At 35.9% G+C, this 14716-nt stretch overlaps 1 protein-coding gene across 5 annotated transcripts in view; it reads right to left on the bottom strand.

The window, feature by feature from the left end:
• Nucleotides 1–2352: 2352 nt before the first annotated feature.
• MRPS9 (mitochondrial ribosomal protein S9) overlaps nucleotides 2353–14716 on the bottom strand; it is a 35147-nt gene continuing 22783 nt past the window's right edge. For 2 of the 5 annotated variants that reach the window (XM_075136102.1, XM_075136118.1), the window contains exons 6-11: nucleotides 12859–12941; nucleotides 10153–10255; nucleotides 7311–7479; nucleotides 4900–5008; nucleotides 3853–4022; nucleotides 2353–2556 (exon numbers count right to left, since the gene is read on the bottom strand). In XM_075136102.1, coding sequence (XP_074992203.1) covers nucleotides 2465–2556; nucleotides 3853–4022; nucleotides 4900–5008; nucleotides 7311–7479; nucleotides 10153–10255; nucleotides 12859–12941 — 726 coding nt within the window. In that variant the 3' untranslated portion in view covers nucleotides 2353–2464. The remainder of the gene's footprint in view (nucleotides 2557–3852; nucleotides 4023–4899; nucleotides 5009–7310; nucleotides 7480–10152; nucleotides 10256–12858; nucleotides 12942–14716) is intronic. The other 3 variants (XR_012670777.1, XR_012670781.1, XM_075136110.1) reach the window with 3 other exon arrangements.

Below are 14716 nucleotides of genomic sequence, written 5' to 3'. Positions count from 1 at the left end.
TGATTGCACAGCATTAACTAGTATTTCTAGGGACTTCCCTAAAAAGTTGTGATAAATTCTAAAGCTTTACCCTATCTGAGGTTTTTGCTGGGTCTAAACACCAAAGGCTGTGCCCATACTTTTTTGGAAGGTACGTTAAGAAATCCTTAAAACACAATGGAAGACTTTGTACATTGAAAGTACTGATATGCTGTTGCACTTGCAGCTTTATTGCCTAATAATGAGGTAGGAAAATGGATATGATCAAACTGATCAATTTTCTTTTGTCTTAAGATAAAAAATTTAATATCCTCCTACATCTTCTTCAGCTAGCACCTTCATTTAAGCCCATAGGCTTATGTACATTTTGGTATGTAAGCATGTCAAAAGAATCCTTAGGTACCTGTCCCAGCATGGATATTTACTGAACGCTTTTATTACAAGTCACAGCTTATACTGAAACATGATATAGAGTTATTTTGCTACACACAAACAATTCAGAGTTAAATTAGCAGAAATGCTAATTAAGCCATTTTGTAATTGCCTTAGTGTAAAACATGTCTCATGTCACCCCCCATTTATTTTTCGAAGAGTCAGGTGAATTGCCTCAGCTGTTGAATTCAACTTAACGAGTCATAGAATCATAGAATTATTTAGGTTGGAAAAGAGCTTTAGGACCATCGAGTCCAACCGTTAACCTAACAGTGCCAAGTCCACCACTAAATCATGTCCCTAAGCATCACACCTACACGCCTTTTAAATACCTCCAGGGATGGTGACTCAACCACTTCCCTGGGCAGCCTGTTCCAATGCTCAACCACTCTTTCAGTGAAGAAATTTCTCCTGATGTCCAACCTAAACCTCCCCTGGGGCAACTTGAGGCCATTTCCTGTCATCCTATCACCTGTTACCTGGGAAAAGAGACCAACACCCACCTCGCTAACAACCTCCTTTCAGGTAGTTGTAGAGTCACATATTTTGATCGAGATGAACTACCTTAGCAATGAGAAATCTTGGCCAAGTTTATTGAGTATTCTCGTGGAAAAAGAGTTAAAAAGAAGCACAGAGTGGCTTTGGGGAGTAAGGAATCAGAAACACATCAGTCAAGGATGCATACCCGGTTTCTAACCTTCTCTGTTTTACTCAGTTCAAGAGGCCTATTTACTTGCTGCCCCCTCTTGAATAGTGCTCAGGAAAATAATGACCCGAACAGATCCCTCATAGTCGTTTAACACCTGTGGTGACCTGCTAGCACCTTTTGTTACCTCTGACGTGTAATATTTTTGGTATAACCTACAGCAAATAAGAAGCAGGGCAGATACTCTAGCACTTGGAGAATCTGGCTGGGGAGGAAGAATTCCAAGTACTGAAATCTTCTAAATTAAAAGAAAGCTGGAAGGTGCCCTGTTGTTAAAACTACTGAGTTGAATTTTTATCTTCTGCTTTCTCCTGGTGAGATGAACCTTATACTCTTTCTTGCTGTTGCCCAGTTCCTACAGGAAAGATGAAGGATATGCTCTTCCTTGGAAGCTCTGTGTATTTGACCTCTGTCCCAGGAAGGAAGTTGGCAATAAATCAAAACCTTGCACTTTTGGGTGAGTGCTGTAACCACTAATCTATTTTGGAACGCTACAATTATAGACAGGAGGTGGGCCGCACTGTCATCACCTCCTGCTTCTGATTATAAAAAAGAAAAGTTATGACTGTATTTGGCAAAGAGTCCAATGCTATCTTTATGCATTAGCCATATTCGGAACACGCCTCCTTGATCAGGCCCCTTGAGATTTAAGGGGTGGAGAAGAGTATTCTAAAAGATTAACTTCAGCCTAGTCCCCCCAGCTCTTTCTGCATTTGGGGAAAGAAGAGAAAATCTGACTCCTCCAGAGCGTGATTCAGAGCACCTAAATTTAGGTACTTGCTCTGAATCACTCCCTACTTAACCTAGGGAGGCATCCTGGAGACAACAGATTCCATAAGCAAAGGTTATCTTCTGTGACTGTTCCTCTCTCAACATCCCCTCGATTGTCAGTACCATTCTTGCTAGTTTCTCAACTCCACCATAGTTTAGGTGGGAAGTTGTCACATCCTCTGACACCTGTGAGGCAAAGAGGGAGGCATGTCAAAGTTCGGAGCTGCCTAATTCCAGAATTTAGACAGTCAAGTCACTAAACAAATAGACTGATTTTTAAAAGTTATAATCCACCAACAGTTTCATAAATTGTTATTGACTTCAGTGGAACTAAGATGCAAAGTTGGCACTCAAGTTACTATTTTAGATTTAGCATTCTGGCAAATCACACCACAATTTTCCAAAATTTTAAATAAATTTAAAGAAAGTTGTTTGTTGCTTTTCAAAAAGAGAAAACACAGTAGTTATAATGGAAAATGTCTTTATTACTAAATAGATTTATACAATAGTTTTAAATCATAATCCTGTATGTTTTGAAATTCTGCTATCATTCTGTTGTTCTTTAAATATTCAGACTTAACGCTTTTTCCAGGTAAATTTCCGTCTGGCTCCCTCTTGACCAGGCTTCTTCCGTTCCTTCACACGCGGGTCAACTGTTAGTAGTCCAGCTACAAAACACAGAAAAGCACCCATTTGTTTACTGTTATTAGTTAATATTACAGATATACTACATGTGGGAGATTCAAGGCAACCAATAACTTTGCATATGAATTGTAACATCCAGAAGGGTAAGGGTTCAGTATAGAACACACTGAAAGGAATTCCATCAGATCCTCTAACATTTTAACTTTTCTTTAGTAACTGAACTTTCTTCATATTTTACTTTACAAACCACTAAAAAAATCCACATTTTTTTATATCTATATTGCTTACGCCTTTAGAGCGACAGTCTCCAAACTTAGATTTTCTTCCTGCACCCCAGTGGATCATCTTGCGCAACACCGGGGCGCACACAACCCACTTTGGAGACAACTGCTTTAAGGCGCGCTTAGTGTTTCCAAAGTATATTTGGCAATGTCCAAAACATGTTCAGAATTATGCTGATTTCATTACAGATATACCCAACTCATTACAATGTCAGTATACGGGGGTATTCCTAGCAAGTCATACTTGTCAGTAGTGAAAAACTATAATCAAAGAAACTTGTTGCAAAGATACTAGCATGAAGATAACTTTACTTCCACGGATGGCAATAGAGTGAAAAAATCATAGCTGTTGTGCCAGTAATACATGCAGGTATTCGCCCTACTAGTCCAGAAAGAACATAGTTAAAAGCTCACTGTTCATAATTCTGTATTAGCTGAAACAGTATCGCATCTAATCACTGAGAAGCATCAAATACTGCAGTTATCCAAATAAGTTCTATCTTATCCTAGGTAACTTGTAAACTCTAAATAAAGCAAAAGAGGAAAGAAGCTCCTTCAGTCTGGCTAGTTGCATGTAATTTATGCTCATTTCTATCCCTTCAAAGCTAACCCTCTAATGTTTAAGTTCAAGAATAAAACTTTTTTAAACATGAACAAGATATGACTAACCAAGCAAAACAAAATACAATCTTAGTACCTTACGGCTCACTAATGCCTGATCCAGATTTATTTGTTAATGAATATACATTCATGTTTCATGATTCTATGTTGAGGCAATATAAGCTGGTTAATAGACCTAAGAGAGGTCATGAACAGATGGAAAAATGCTCAGGAAGTCATCCAAAATGTACACAAAGGATGCTAGGAAACAAGTGAAAACAATTCATAAATAAATGCAGATCCCTTTCATACAATATAGAAGGTTTCACTGGGATTATTTACTCAAATTTGCACTATCTGATCCTTAATGATCCTTGTATTAATTCAGTTAATTACCAGAAACACATCAAGAAACATTGAAATAATTTCAATTCCTACCTTGCCTCATGAATTCCACCTCCTTTTCTGTCACAAAACTCCTTAAGGCTTTTGCAGATGCTAAACGTATTGCTCCAGCCTGTGCAGATCTTCCTCCACCAGAGACTGTGCAAACCATATCATGTTTTCCAACTCTGTCAAGAAACTGGAAAGGGAACAACAACTGTTCTCTAAAAATAAAAAATAATAATCATAATAATAAAAATTAAATATATACATGTACATAAAGTTACATGCTATGTACATTTCTTACCATAGTATATACAAAAACACAGTTAACTTCAGACAGAGATCCAGAAAGGCATTCATATCTCTAATTTCCTAAATAAACTAAATAAATGAGAAATTAGCAGCTAGGAGCATATTCAAACTGCCAGTGGTAAGTATTTTAAGTTCAGTTTTACAATTACTTTTGTTTCATTAATTATTTATAGATGCCAAGATCCGCCAACTCTGGATATTCAAACTGAGCAATCTCTCACTTTATTCTTGAGCTCAGAAACCACAATATAAAAGTCACGTAAGAGATAGAAACCTTCTTATGTCAGCCTTATGAGAAGTCTTCTCTATATCAGACTGTGCACATCCTCCAAAATCTGAAGCTTTACATGAAGTGTTTCACCTTGTTTGCTTCCACTATGTTACTGTATGCCAGAGTAATTACACATGCATACAATTTGCAAATCTCTCAGGAAACACTTAAAGACACTGTTTATTATTTATTTATTTTTAAAATAAACTGCAAGCCCTTTCTAAGTGGACCAAAATTTGAACTATGCAAATAGTCTGTGCTCTTGGTTTTTGCACCCCTTCAGAAAGGGAGAGACAAGAAACACAGAGCAAGGCTTACCTATTAGTTCTTATACTACTGACTCCTGAGAACTAGGAGGAAAAGCAAGACCAATTTTCATAAAACAGATAGTTATACAGAAACAAGAACATAGCATCAATTCTGTGGATCACAACACCAAAATCTAATTGCATGGCATGACTTTTGGTGGAATAATTTAAGTACAGTAAGAATACAGCATTTCACAGTGCTCTCACCTGTCCTGCAGCACTGGGAAGTAATGTAAAACATCTATTCCATTCACTGTAATTTTTCCAGTCCCATTGTCATAAACTACTGCAGTAGCTCTCGCGGTTTTTCTTTTACCTTAAAGGAATTAAAACCAATCTGTTATGAGGCTTCAATATTCTACAGAACTTCAACTGCCCAAGAAGTTAAGCAAATCTCAATACAGTACCAGCTGTTTCTTTTTGCAGACTGAGGTAACAAAAAAAAAAAAATTGAAGAGAAGGAATTAAATACAAACAGTGAACAACTAGCTTTTAATATATTTTAATCAATGTCTATTAAGATGGGGGGAGAGAAGCATGTGTTGGGAGGAGGCAAACGTAACACTCTACTTCCCATAACTTCAGTAGATCAGGACACTTTCTTCACCTAGTGATGTCACAGTATATGAAAATGAACAGTTTGTTGAACACCTACATTTACCGTAAGTACAATTTCTAGTAATATTAAAATACCTTATAAAATCATACAAAGGTACAGAAGTTTAAGAATATTCACATGGAAAAAGTTAACACTTTAATTACACTGGTATAAGCAATGCCTATGCATCATGTAGCATAGTTTCCTCAGAAATTACTACTTAAACTTAGTTCTCTCTAAGTGCATTAGCTTCAAATTAAACCATGACAAAATCCTGTGCTAAAGCCTAAGACCAATCTTCTGTAGCACAAAGGAAGCAATAATTCTGATAAAGGAATTATGAAACAAATTAGACATTTTTCTTAATTTAGGGCGGTGATGGGACACAAACAAGACTGTTCCTGAACTTACAAAATCTGATGGCTTTTCTTAAATAACATGGGTTGCATGTTTACCAAACTTCAATAACTACTGTTCTGAAGACACTATTGAAAACAAGAGTGGATTAAATCCCAGTTTGGTGCTCTCACATCTCGTTATCATCACATCATCTTGAAGCCAACCCAGCTAGAACAGAGCTCTCTAGCCATTTTGCCCCTCAAATTCTCTGCGACCTTTGTTATTATCATCTGCTGCCTGCTGCTTACGAATACATGTCATCTCTGACTAAGATTTCTCTTAAACGTACAGCATAGATATAAAGTATGTGCATGCGCATATGCTTTGTCCAGAAAGTCGTCAGACTTTCCTATCCATGTTGTTGCTACATTATTTTTTCTAGGCAATCACTCATACCATATATCATATCATTCTTCCACTACACGTCCCTCCACTGAAAATGTAAGCAGCCCGTGTTTAGAAGATATGGAGACCTTCACGGCTTTTCTCTAACATCCCCTCTGTCTCAGTACCAATAACCGATTCCCGTCTCTGATCCATAATGCTAGCTGTGGTTCGTCCACTTTTTTAAAAAATTTAGGAATTCCCTCTTTGCATTTTCCTAGGTGTTGTGGTTTCGGCTGGGATAGAGTTAAATTTCTTCCTAGTGCTGTGGTTTGGATTTAGTATGAGAAGAATGTTGATAACACACTGATGTTTTCAGTTTGTGCTAAGTGCCCTCCTAGTCCAAGGACAGCTCCCGTGCCTACTGACTGAGCTAGGTACACAAGATGGGAGGGAACATAGTCAGGACAGCCAGCCCAGCTGGCCAATGGGGTATTCCATACCATGTGACGTCATGCTCAGTATATGAATGGTAAGCGTGTTCCAGGAAGTAGAGATCACTACTTGGTTATCAGTCAGCGCGGGTGGTGAGCAATTGCATTGTGCATCACTCATTTTGTATATTCTATCATTATTTTCCCTTTTCTGTTTTATTAAACTGTCTTTATCTCAACCCACGAGTTTTTCTCACTCTTACCCTTCCAATTCTCTCCCCGTCCCACTGGGTGAGTGAGCGGCTGCGTGGTATTTGGCTGCCTGCCAGGTTAAACCACAACACTAGGCTGTCTAGATATCCAAATGCCTTGCTATTTATTCTTTGCATTTTCAAAACTCTCCTTTTCTGGACTGCCTACAAAAGTCATGATAAAGGTTACTTAGTGGTCTAAGCATGCCGCTTTTATATTAAGCGACAACACTGTTACATCCATGGAATTCTCCATATGTGTTTGTGCTCCCTCAGTCCCGCGCCCTTTGTGTTCAACAGTCAACTCTTGCCAGCAATGAAAGTCCTTTTGTATCCTATAACAGGTAGAACGGGGTCCTCTCTACAGAGGGGTACTATTGTATAGAAATACAGATACAAACTAACAGTTGATAGACTCTGTGCCAAAAACTTCCACTTTATTACCAGGCCATGTCATAACTTAGTATGCCATAACATAATTAACAAGTATACATGCGATATACACATAAGAATATAAAAAGTAGTGACACATTCAGCAGTGTTGTACATACTATAAAGTAGTTTGAAGAGGAAAAAATCCTGCATCATTACCAGCGAACTTGAAATGATTACCTTCACCAGTGCTGAAGGCCACTCCTCGCTCATCATACTTCAAGGGCTCAATAACTATCTTTTGCAACTGCGCAGGAACAACTTTGGAAAACTTTTGTATATACTTCTCCTCGATGTTACCACATGGCAACGTCATCAATTTTTGTAAGAGTTGAATAAATCTTGAATACTGTAGACAACAAGACTTCATTAAAGGATGCAAGTGTAATTGCATTTGCTAAAACTTTCTATTTTTATATAATTGATCTTTCCTACTTCACTTTTATTGACGATTCCTGACAAGATGACACTTTTGCACCTACATGCTGGTTTAAGAACAGCATGCAGATGCATCATTTTCTGTGTGACTAAAGATACCTAGTTCTTTCTTCAGGCAATAATGAAACTTTAATTCAAGGCATAACCAATCCCTTTGTAATACAGGATTATTGTATCAGAACGAAGTTCATCTCACTTTTTTAAAAGAAAACATTGAAGGGGGGGGTCTTCATTCTTTTACTATTGTTTTATTAAAATGGCAAAAGGAAACGATTTTCACCTCATTTTCAGTAAGTCAGCATGTTCATTGACTTGGAAATAATTTTATTTCACTAAACTGAACCTCTTAAATGATTATATTTCATAATATATACAGGAAATACCTATCTATCTATCTTTGGCTGTTCAAGCTGAGTTACTTTAATGTTTATGATTTCCTTTAAAACCGAACAATCAAGCTATTTAAAAATTCAAGAGATACTTGACTTAAAGGGCAACCTCTTGAAATAAATTATCCTTTGCTACTGTGTGGTTCTCCTTCCCCCTTACACCCCCCTCCAAAGTTCTTCAACATGTGATTAAAGAGCAAACACCACTGTGTTAACCCATTTGAGCTATAAGCTGGGATGTCCTGTTATGAAGTGTTACTGGCAGGAGCACTAGACAGCTGGTCACTGGATATAAAGGTACGCTATCATCTAAAATGGATTTTTCATATAGATATCATAACCTTATTTTTGAAGTTTTCTTTACTTACAAGCTGTTATTAAAAGTATTTTTATTTTCTCTGCTACCAGAGTCTTCTGCACAAAATTAATACTTTTCTTGTAACCTACCACTAGCCCCTGGAACTCTGACATCACTTAGAAAGCTACTTCTGTCTAATGATATGACACAGAGGCTATAGATGAAGAAAGCTTCCAACAGTTTTCACTTGCAGAGTGCAAAGGAAAAAAAAAATCAATAGCTCTGATTTTGTTTAATAATGCAAACACTACAGAAAATTTTGCTGCAATGGCAAAACATAAGAATTTGAGCCGGTAAGACTGGTAGCTCATACCGAGACATTTCAAATACATTTAAACAATGTTTGTTCCTATAGGCTGAAGCTCTGTGATTCTACATGTGAGAGGCCAGTATGTAAAAAGGTTTGGGGTTTGGTGGTTTTTTTTTGTTTGTTTGTTTTGGTTTTGGGTTTTTTGGTTTTTTTTTTTTTTTAATTGTTTTTTTTTTGTTTTGTTTGTTTTGTTGGTTTGGTTTTTTTTTAGTTTATTGCAGTCTACTTTTACAGATGCAGAGTGTAAATCAAGCAGTTCCTGGCACTCTGAAACGAAAAACAGCCATTCCAAATGCAGGAGCTACTGAAAACACTGAAGTCATAAATGCTTCTACTGTGAGCAAGATAGAGGTAGTCTCCTGGGTATACCAGGATGGAGAATTTACAACAATGATTTCTTAACTTATGCTTAGGAACCACAATCTGCTCCAGACCTTTTCACATCACCCATAGACAAGGAAGCCATCACACGTTACTGTTCTGGATGACAAGTGAGCAAAGGGCATATTTGCTGCTGCTATGCTATTTTTGCAATGATGCTGTCCACAGGAGAGAAGAGATTGAAGAACACTGTTTCTAGGTAAGAAAATACTTGGGATGCTCTGACAAGTTATATTCCCTGGTACTATCATTCAATCTTACACTTCCAAAAGAAAACTGAAGCTGGCCAGATAGACCAAACCTGCTGTTACAAAATCTAATGCTGTTTAGGGGACTGTAGGAAAAAGCTGAGTGAGAAAAAAAGTGTATGACTATCAGGAGGAATAGTCTTACTCCCAGAGATACATGTGAAGAAGGACTCCAAATCTAGACAGTGATACAGTTTGCAAATACTGCAAAACCCTCCTCTCCCCCCCAGTATTCACATCAAGAAGAACAAGAGATATCTGTATCAGACCACAGATCTATGTAGATTTGTACCTTATTTCTGGTATTTGATTCTGTAGCCAAACACTAAGAAGAAGGACTCCCAATTTCTGATCAGTCTCCCCTGCGATTTTTCTATCACTATCATGTCCTTTTTAAGATTAAATAATCAGAAACTCTGTGCAGGTTTACCATTACACAAATCCATCATGTTTCCCATCTTGAATATTTACCCCTTCTCTACAATAAGCAACAGAGGTTCTAGCCCTGTCCGTTTTTCATCTGTAACTAGAATAAATGACTATTTATTTCTATTATAAAGTGTTACTATACTCCATTCCTGACTACATAATTAGACAACAAGGAACAAGTGCTCTAGGCCTCACAATGTTACCAGGAAAAAAACTAAAACTATGTTAGTAACAAATGCCACCCTTAATAGTTCTGTACTGTGCTAGATAAAAAAAGTGAAAGGTCACTTTTCAAGACAACATGAATGTGACAGTGCTGTGAGCATATATAGACTTCATGAGAAGGAAGAAAATTCTTTCAAAGAGCACCTGCTTCTACATAGTACCTTTTCAGTATCCAAAAATGCACCCCAGAGTATGTATTTTTAAGAGACAAGCCTCCTTAAGATTAGAAAGATTAATTACTTACATCATCATCTGACAGTTTTTCTAACAACATTTCTTCCAATTCAATCTTAGTCAGCCATCTGCTGCCAGCCAGGTTTCTGTTTAAAATATCGCATATATTCTCCCTTTAATTAACCATGCAATTAGAGTTACATCACAAAGGACCACACATACAGTCAGTCTTCGATCAAAAATACATTTTCCATTACAAATGAATACAGATCACATTCCTATAGTAAACACGAGAAGGCCTACTTTAAAAAGATCTGTCTTTTGAAAGGGATGGTAACTTCACGTATTGAATTAACCACATGAAAATTATGAGTATCAGTTATGCATTATTCATATTATTGAAGCCCAAGATTGAGCTACAGTAATATTGTAATAGTAAGCGATCTTCCTCACAGCTTAGGACTTAATTTCCTGCTGCTAGGAAAGATTTGGTTTACAAGGAGCAAAGAACAAAATCAAAGGCAGAACGTTAAAATCAAATTCTAAAGTAACAGAATTCTGCCTCCGGTCTTTACTTTTCTGATCAATACAAAAAATTCCACTAGCAGTAAACATAGTTGAAGTACTAATGCAGCAATGAGACACTATATTCTATCTACTGTGTAATCTTGACCTGCTCAGCACAGAAACAGCACTGTTGATAGCAAAAGCAGAAATTTCTAAGAAAACAGCCTCATATGGAGATGCTAACACAAAGAAAAACCAATGCTTGAAATAAATCTTTGTTAAATATGTATGATACGCAGTGACCAACTGAACAGAATGCCACCATAAACATACATGCCAACCTTAGCAGGTAAATTTAAGGCAAAGCTGTAACTACTTTCTTACCTCTTCAGTTTTTTTAGAAACAATCCTTAATGAATGTTTTCAGCAGCATTAAGGAAGCTGTGATTCAGAAAAGCACTCCTTCTGAACGTGATTTTAAGTAGTACTTCTTCTTAAGTATGTGTTTTAATGCTTTTCTGAGTCAGGGCATGAGAAACGTTTATTTAGAAACAATGTTGGTTTTAACAGTAATTTTAAAAAGTTTCCAATCCTAACAGACTCAAGTATATACTTACATTTACATATTGCTACTTCCAGTGAAGTCAATGAAATTTTTCACACGTGAAAAGCTATAAAGTAGTTCAAGATCAGGTCCTAACCCTACAGTTAGTATTACAGAATGCGTCCATAGTGGATTATTTTCTGGAAAAAAAAACCAAACCAGCCCTTCCCACCCATCCTCTACCTACACGGAGATAAATTATCCAGGCTAATCTCAGAGGAAGTACCATATCCAGAGTGGAAAATAAGTCTCAAAAATCCTTCAAATTCTCTGAGCTTTTACAAACCTAACAGGGAAAAAACCTTTCAAATCTGACTAGCTTTAGGTCATTTTTCACATCAGTAAATCCACTGGCTGAGCTCTGTAAGGAGTCAGGTTATTTTTCAGCAGCATACACCAAGAAACTAAATTCATTTGTTCTCTTGTCTCATCAGAAGCTAACATGAATCTACGATAAAACATTCTGTGGGTCATAGGACACTATTTATATCATGAAGAAACATGAACTTCATTATTTAAGAAATTGAAATAATCTCAGCAAATTAATCCTTTTTCTTCCTAACATAAATAACAAATGGCTGAAATTAAGAAATGACAAATCAACATGATGTGCAACTGGAACAGCACTGGCTAGAAAACACACAGCAAGAACAAAGATAAAAACAACTTGGACAGTGAAAAAGTAACTATACAGAGAAGCAGTAAATGCCAAAACCATAACTTTGTAGCTGTATCCATTTCTTCTAAAGACTTGCTTAATTTAATATTCTAATATATCATAAAATCCTTGCAAAAAATTTCAAAATAGAAAAACAAGAATACAGCCTAAGAGAAGCAAACAGCTCTTAAAGCATATACCCATTTCAAAGACAAGTCTGACTGTATGCACTAAGAAACTAGCAACTGCAGCATCTCCCATAGCGTCTTCTGGTTGACATGTATCTTTTCTGCCCAGTGGCTAACTAGCTGAAGAGCTTGCTGTGCGTACCAGAAAAGTTAAACAGGAAAAAGAAGAGAAACTAAATTCAGTTACTAACAATGGTGATATTTAAACAAATCCAACCAAATAAACTTTTCTAAAATTACTACAGTTTTGATGATTTAGCTGTTCAAAACCATTAGAAGAAAAACTCTTCAAGTAAAAATATTCAAGAACTGTAGTTAATGAAAGACTATTAAAGAGCTCAGCTTTAGGCCTTAGGATTTTTCCAACAGATAAGCAACTACCTTGGTATTTTAAAAGGCCTTGTTTTCTTATAAAGAGTTTACCTCCTTTTTCAAAAACCTTTAATAAAGAAATAATTAGAAAACTTCATATACGGAAACACAGAATCCTGGATATTCTCTACTTATGTTCAAATCACACTTCAGAACTTTTATATAGGACAGAATATTGAAAAGAGCAGGGAAAGATTAAGGAGCAAGAGAAATAGGTGGGGTTTCCCTATTTTAGCAGTGAGAAGTGAGCACTCACACATACGTACTACAGGAAAGACTTTTCAACCTGAAATTACCATTCAAATATTAGACAAGGAATAGGGAAAAAGTCTGAAAATGTGTTTGTGGAATAAAAGGCAGGTAGGGTGGGAAACGACAAGAAGCGCCAAAACAACATACTGAAGCATTTTAAGAAAACTAGTATCAATATTCAAACTGGAAGTTTACCTTTTCTCCTTCTGAGGAGGAAGGTCTTGAGCTGTCAGTTGGTCTTGGTATTTCTGAACACTCAGCAATTTTTCATATGTTTCCTAAAATGTATATGGAAAAAGTATTTAAATGCATTTTTCCATTTCATAGTTAAATTTTGTTATTTAAAATGACATGTTTATGTGGTTTTACTCTCCAAACGCTTAAAATGCAGAGGTCAGAAAACAAGCAGAGCTCGGACAATTAAAAAAAAAAATATAGCAAGTTAAATCTAAACCAACACACATTTAGACAGTATATATAATATTTTCATACGCAGTTCATAGCAATTAATTTTGGATTCTGCTATTTTTCTTCAACAGTGTTTGTTGCCTTCTTACATATGCTTGTAAAAAAATTCTCAACTGTATACAGAATGACTACTACATTTGTATAACGGATGTAACTCCAAAACTTACTGCACAATAATTTCATCAGTGCATCCACATTTTAGTTTGACTTCCTCAAAATACTGACATGGTTCAAGATTGTAAATAATTTCATTTAGTTAGATTTTCGTACACTTAGAGTATCAGCTTTATTGGTGGTCTGTCAGTCAGAACTCCCTCTTACCCAGGCATGTCTATAGGGACACATGTAAAGTTGTACGTTTACCATAATCAGAATTTCTGTTCTTTCAAACGTTACAGATATATTTACTCTGAATGTTCAGTATTTTTTTAAACAGTTTTCTCGAAATTCTTAGCTATGCTATTATTTTCAAACAATGCTGTGACAGTGATTTACCACTTCAGAAATACAAAAGGAAAAAATATTCCAAAAAGTCACACTGAAAATATTACAGAAGAAACATGTTTTTAATAAAGTATTTTCAGGTTTTTTTTTCACTTCAGAAACTTCTGGAGACTATTTGGTTCTAAAATATAACATCTAATACTCTGAATTACAACAGTGATTCAAATCACAAGTTAAATAGGAGTATTTGGAGAAATAATTATAAATTATATTGAAACAAAACAGGATTGTTGTACTACAACAAAGTACTTATATGCCAAATAATTTACATCCATTAACAAGTGAAAATAGCAAGCTTATAATCACTTTCATATACCTAATTAATATAATGAGTTTTAGCAAAGACTAGAGAGAAACTACGGTATAAGAATTAGCAGGGACAAGGAACAACGGTTGGAGGTTTTTTTCCCTCGTATTACTTAAAAAAAAAGGTAGAAGAAGAAATGTGAGACAGCTCTGTATTGTCAGAAATTAACCAATGAAATACTAGTCCTTAACATAATACTGGGATTTGCAACAGGATGCAATGAAATTTCTGCAAGTTTACATTAAAAACAAAAACAAAAACCTTGCTTAGTTATAAACACCTACTGTTCAAGCTGATTTATCCACTAATATAAAAATACACCCGCACACATACTAAAAATATTTGTACTTAAAAGTGTATGAACTAAGAACAGATTGTTATCTGAGCTGCACTCAAAGCATTTAAACAGGGACAATTCACTGAAGTCTTTGATGCAGGTCATTGGTGACATTTTTAACAGCACAGTGGAACAAAAGTATTTTTGGAATAACTCCACAGTATAAAATCCTGAGGTACAAAATTGTCCACTTTTCCTTGAGACAGCATAAGAACTCATATATTATAGTAGTATGCCTTTCAGAAATCCTTTATTTTTGATAGAGGTAACTGTATCAGATAGGAACTAGGAAAATTTTTCAACTTTAAAAAAGTCTATTTATCTTCAAACGCAGGAAAATTCAGGTAAAAGAGCTCAACAAATCATATTTTCCAATATTTCCAAACCTCACAAATATATCTGTAGATCTCTAAGATAACAAGATATTGTAGCACTAC

Source organism: Calonectris borealis, chromosome 1 (assembly GCF_964195595.1).
Source record: "Calonectris borealis chromosome 1, bCalBor7.hap1.2, whole genome shotgun sequence".
NCBI classification, from domain to species: domain Eukaryota; kingdom Metazoa; phylum Chordata; class Aves; order Procellariiformes; family Procellariidae; genus Calonectris; species Calonectris borealis.
The sequence above is the reverse complement of the archived record's forward strand: the minus strand, read 5'-3'. Positions and strand labels throughout refer to the sequence as shown.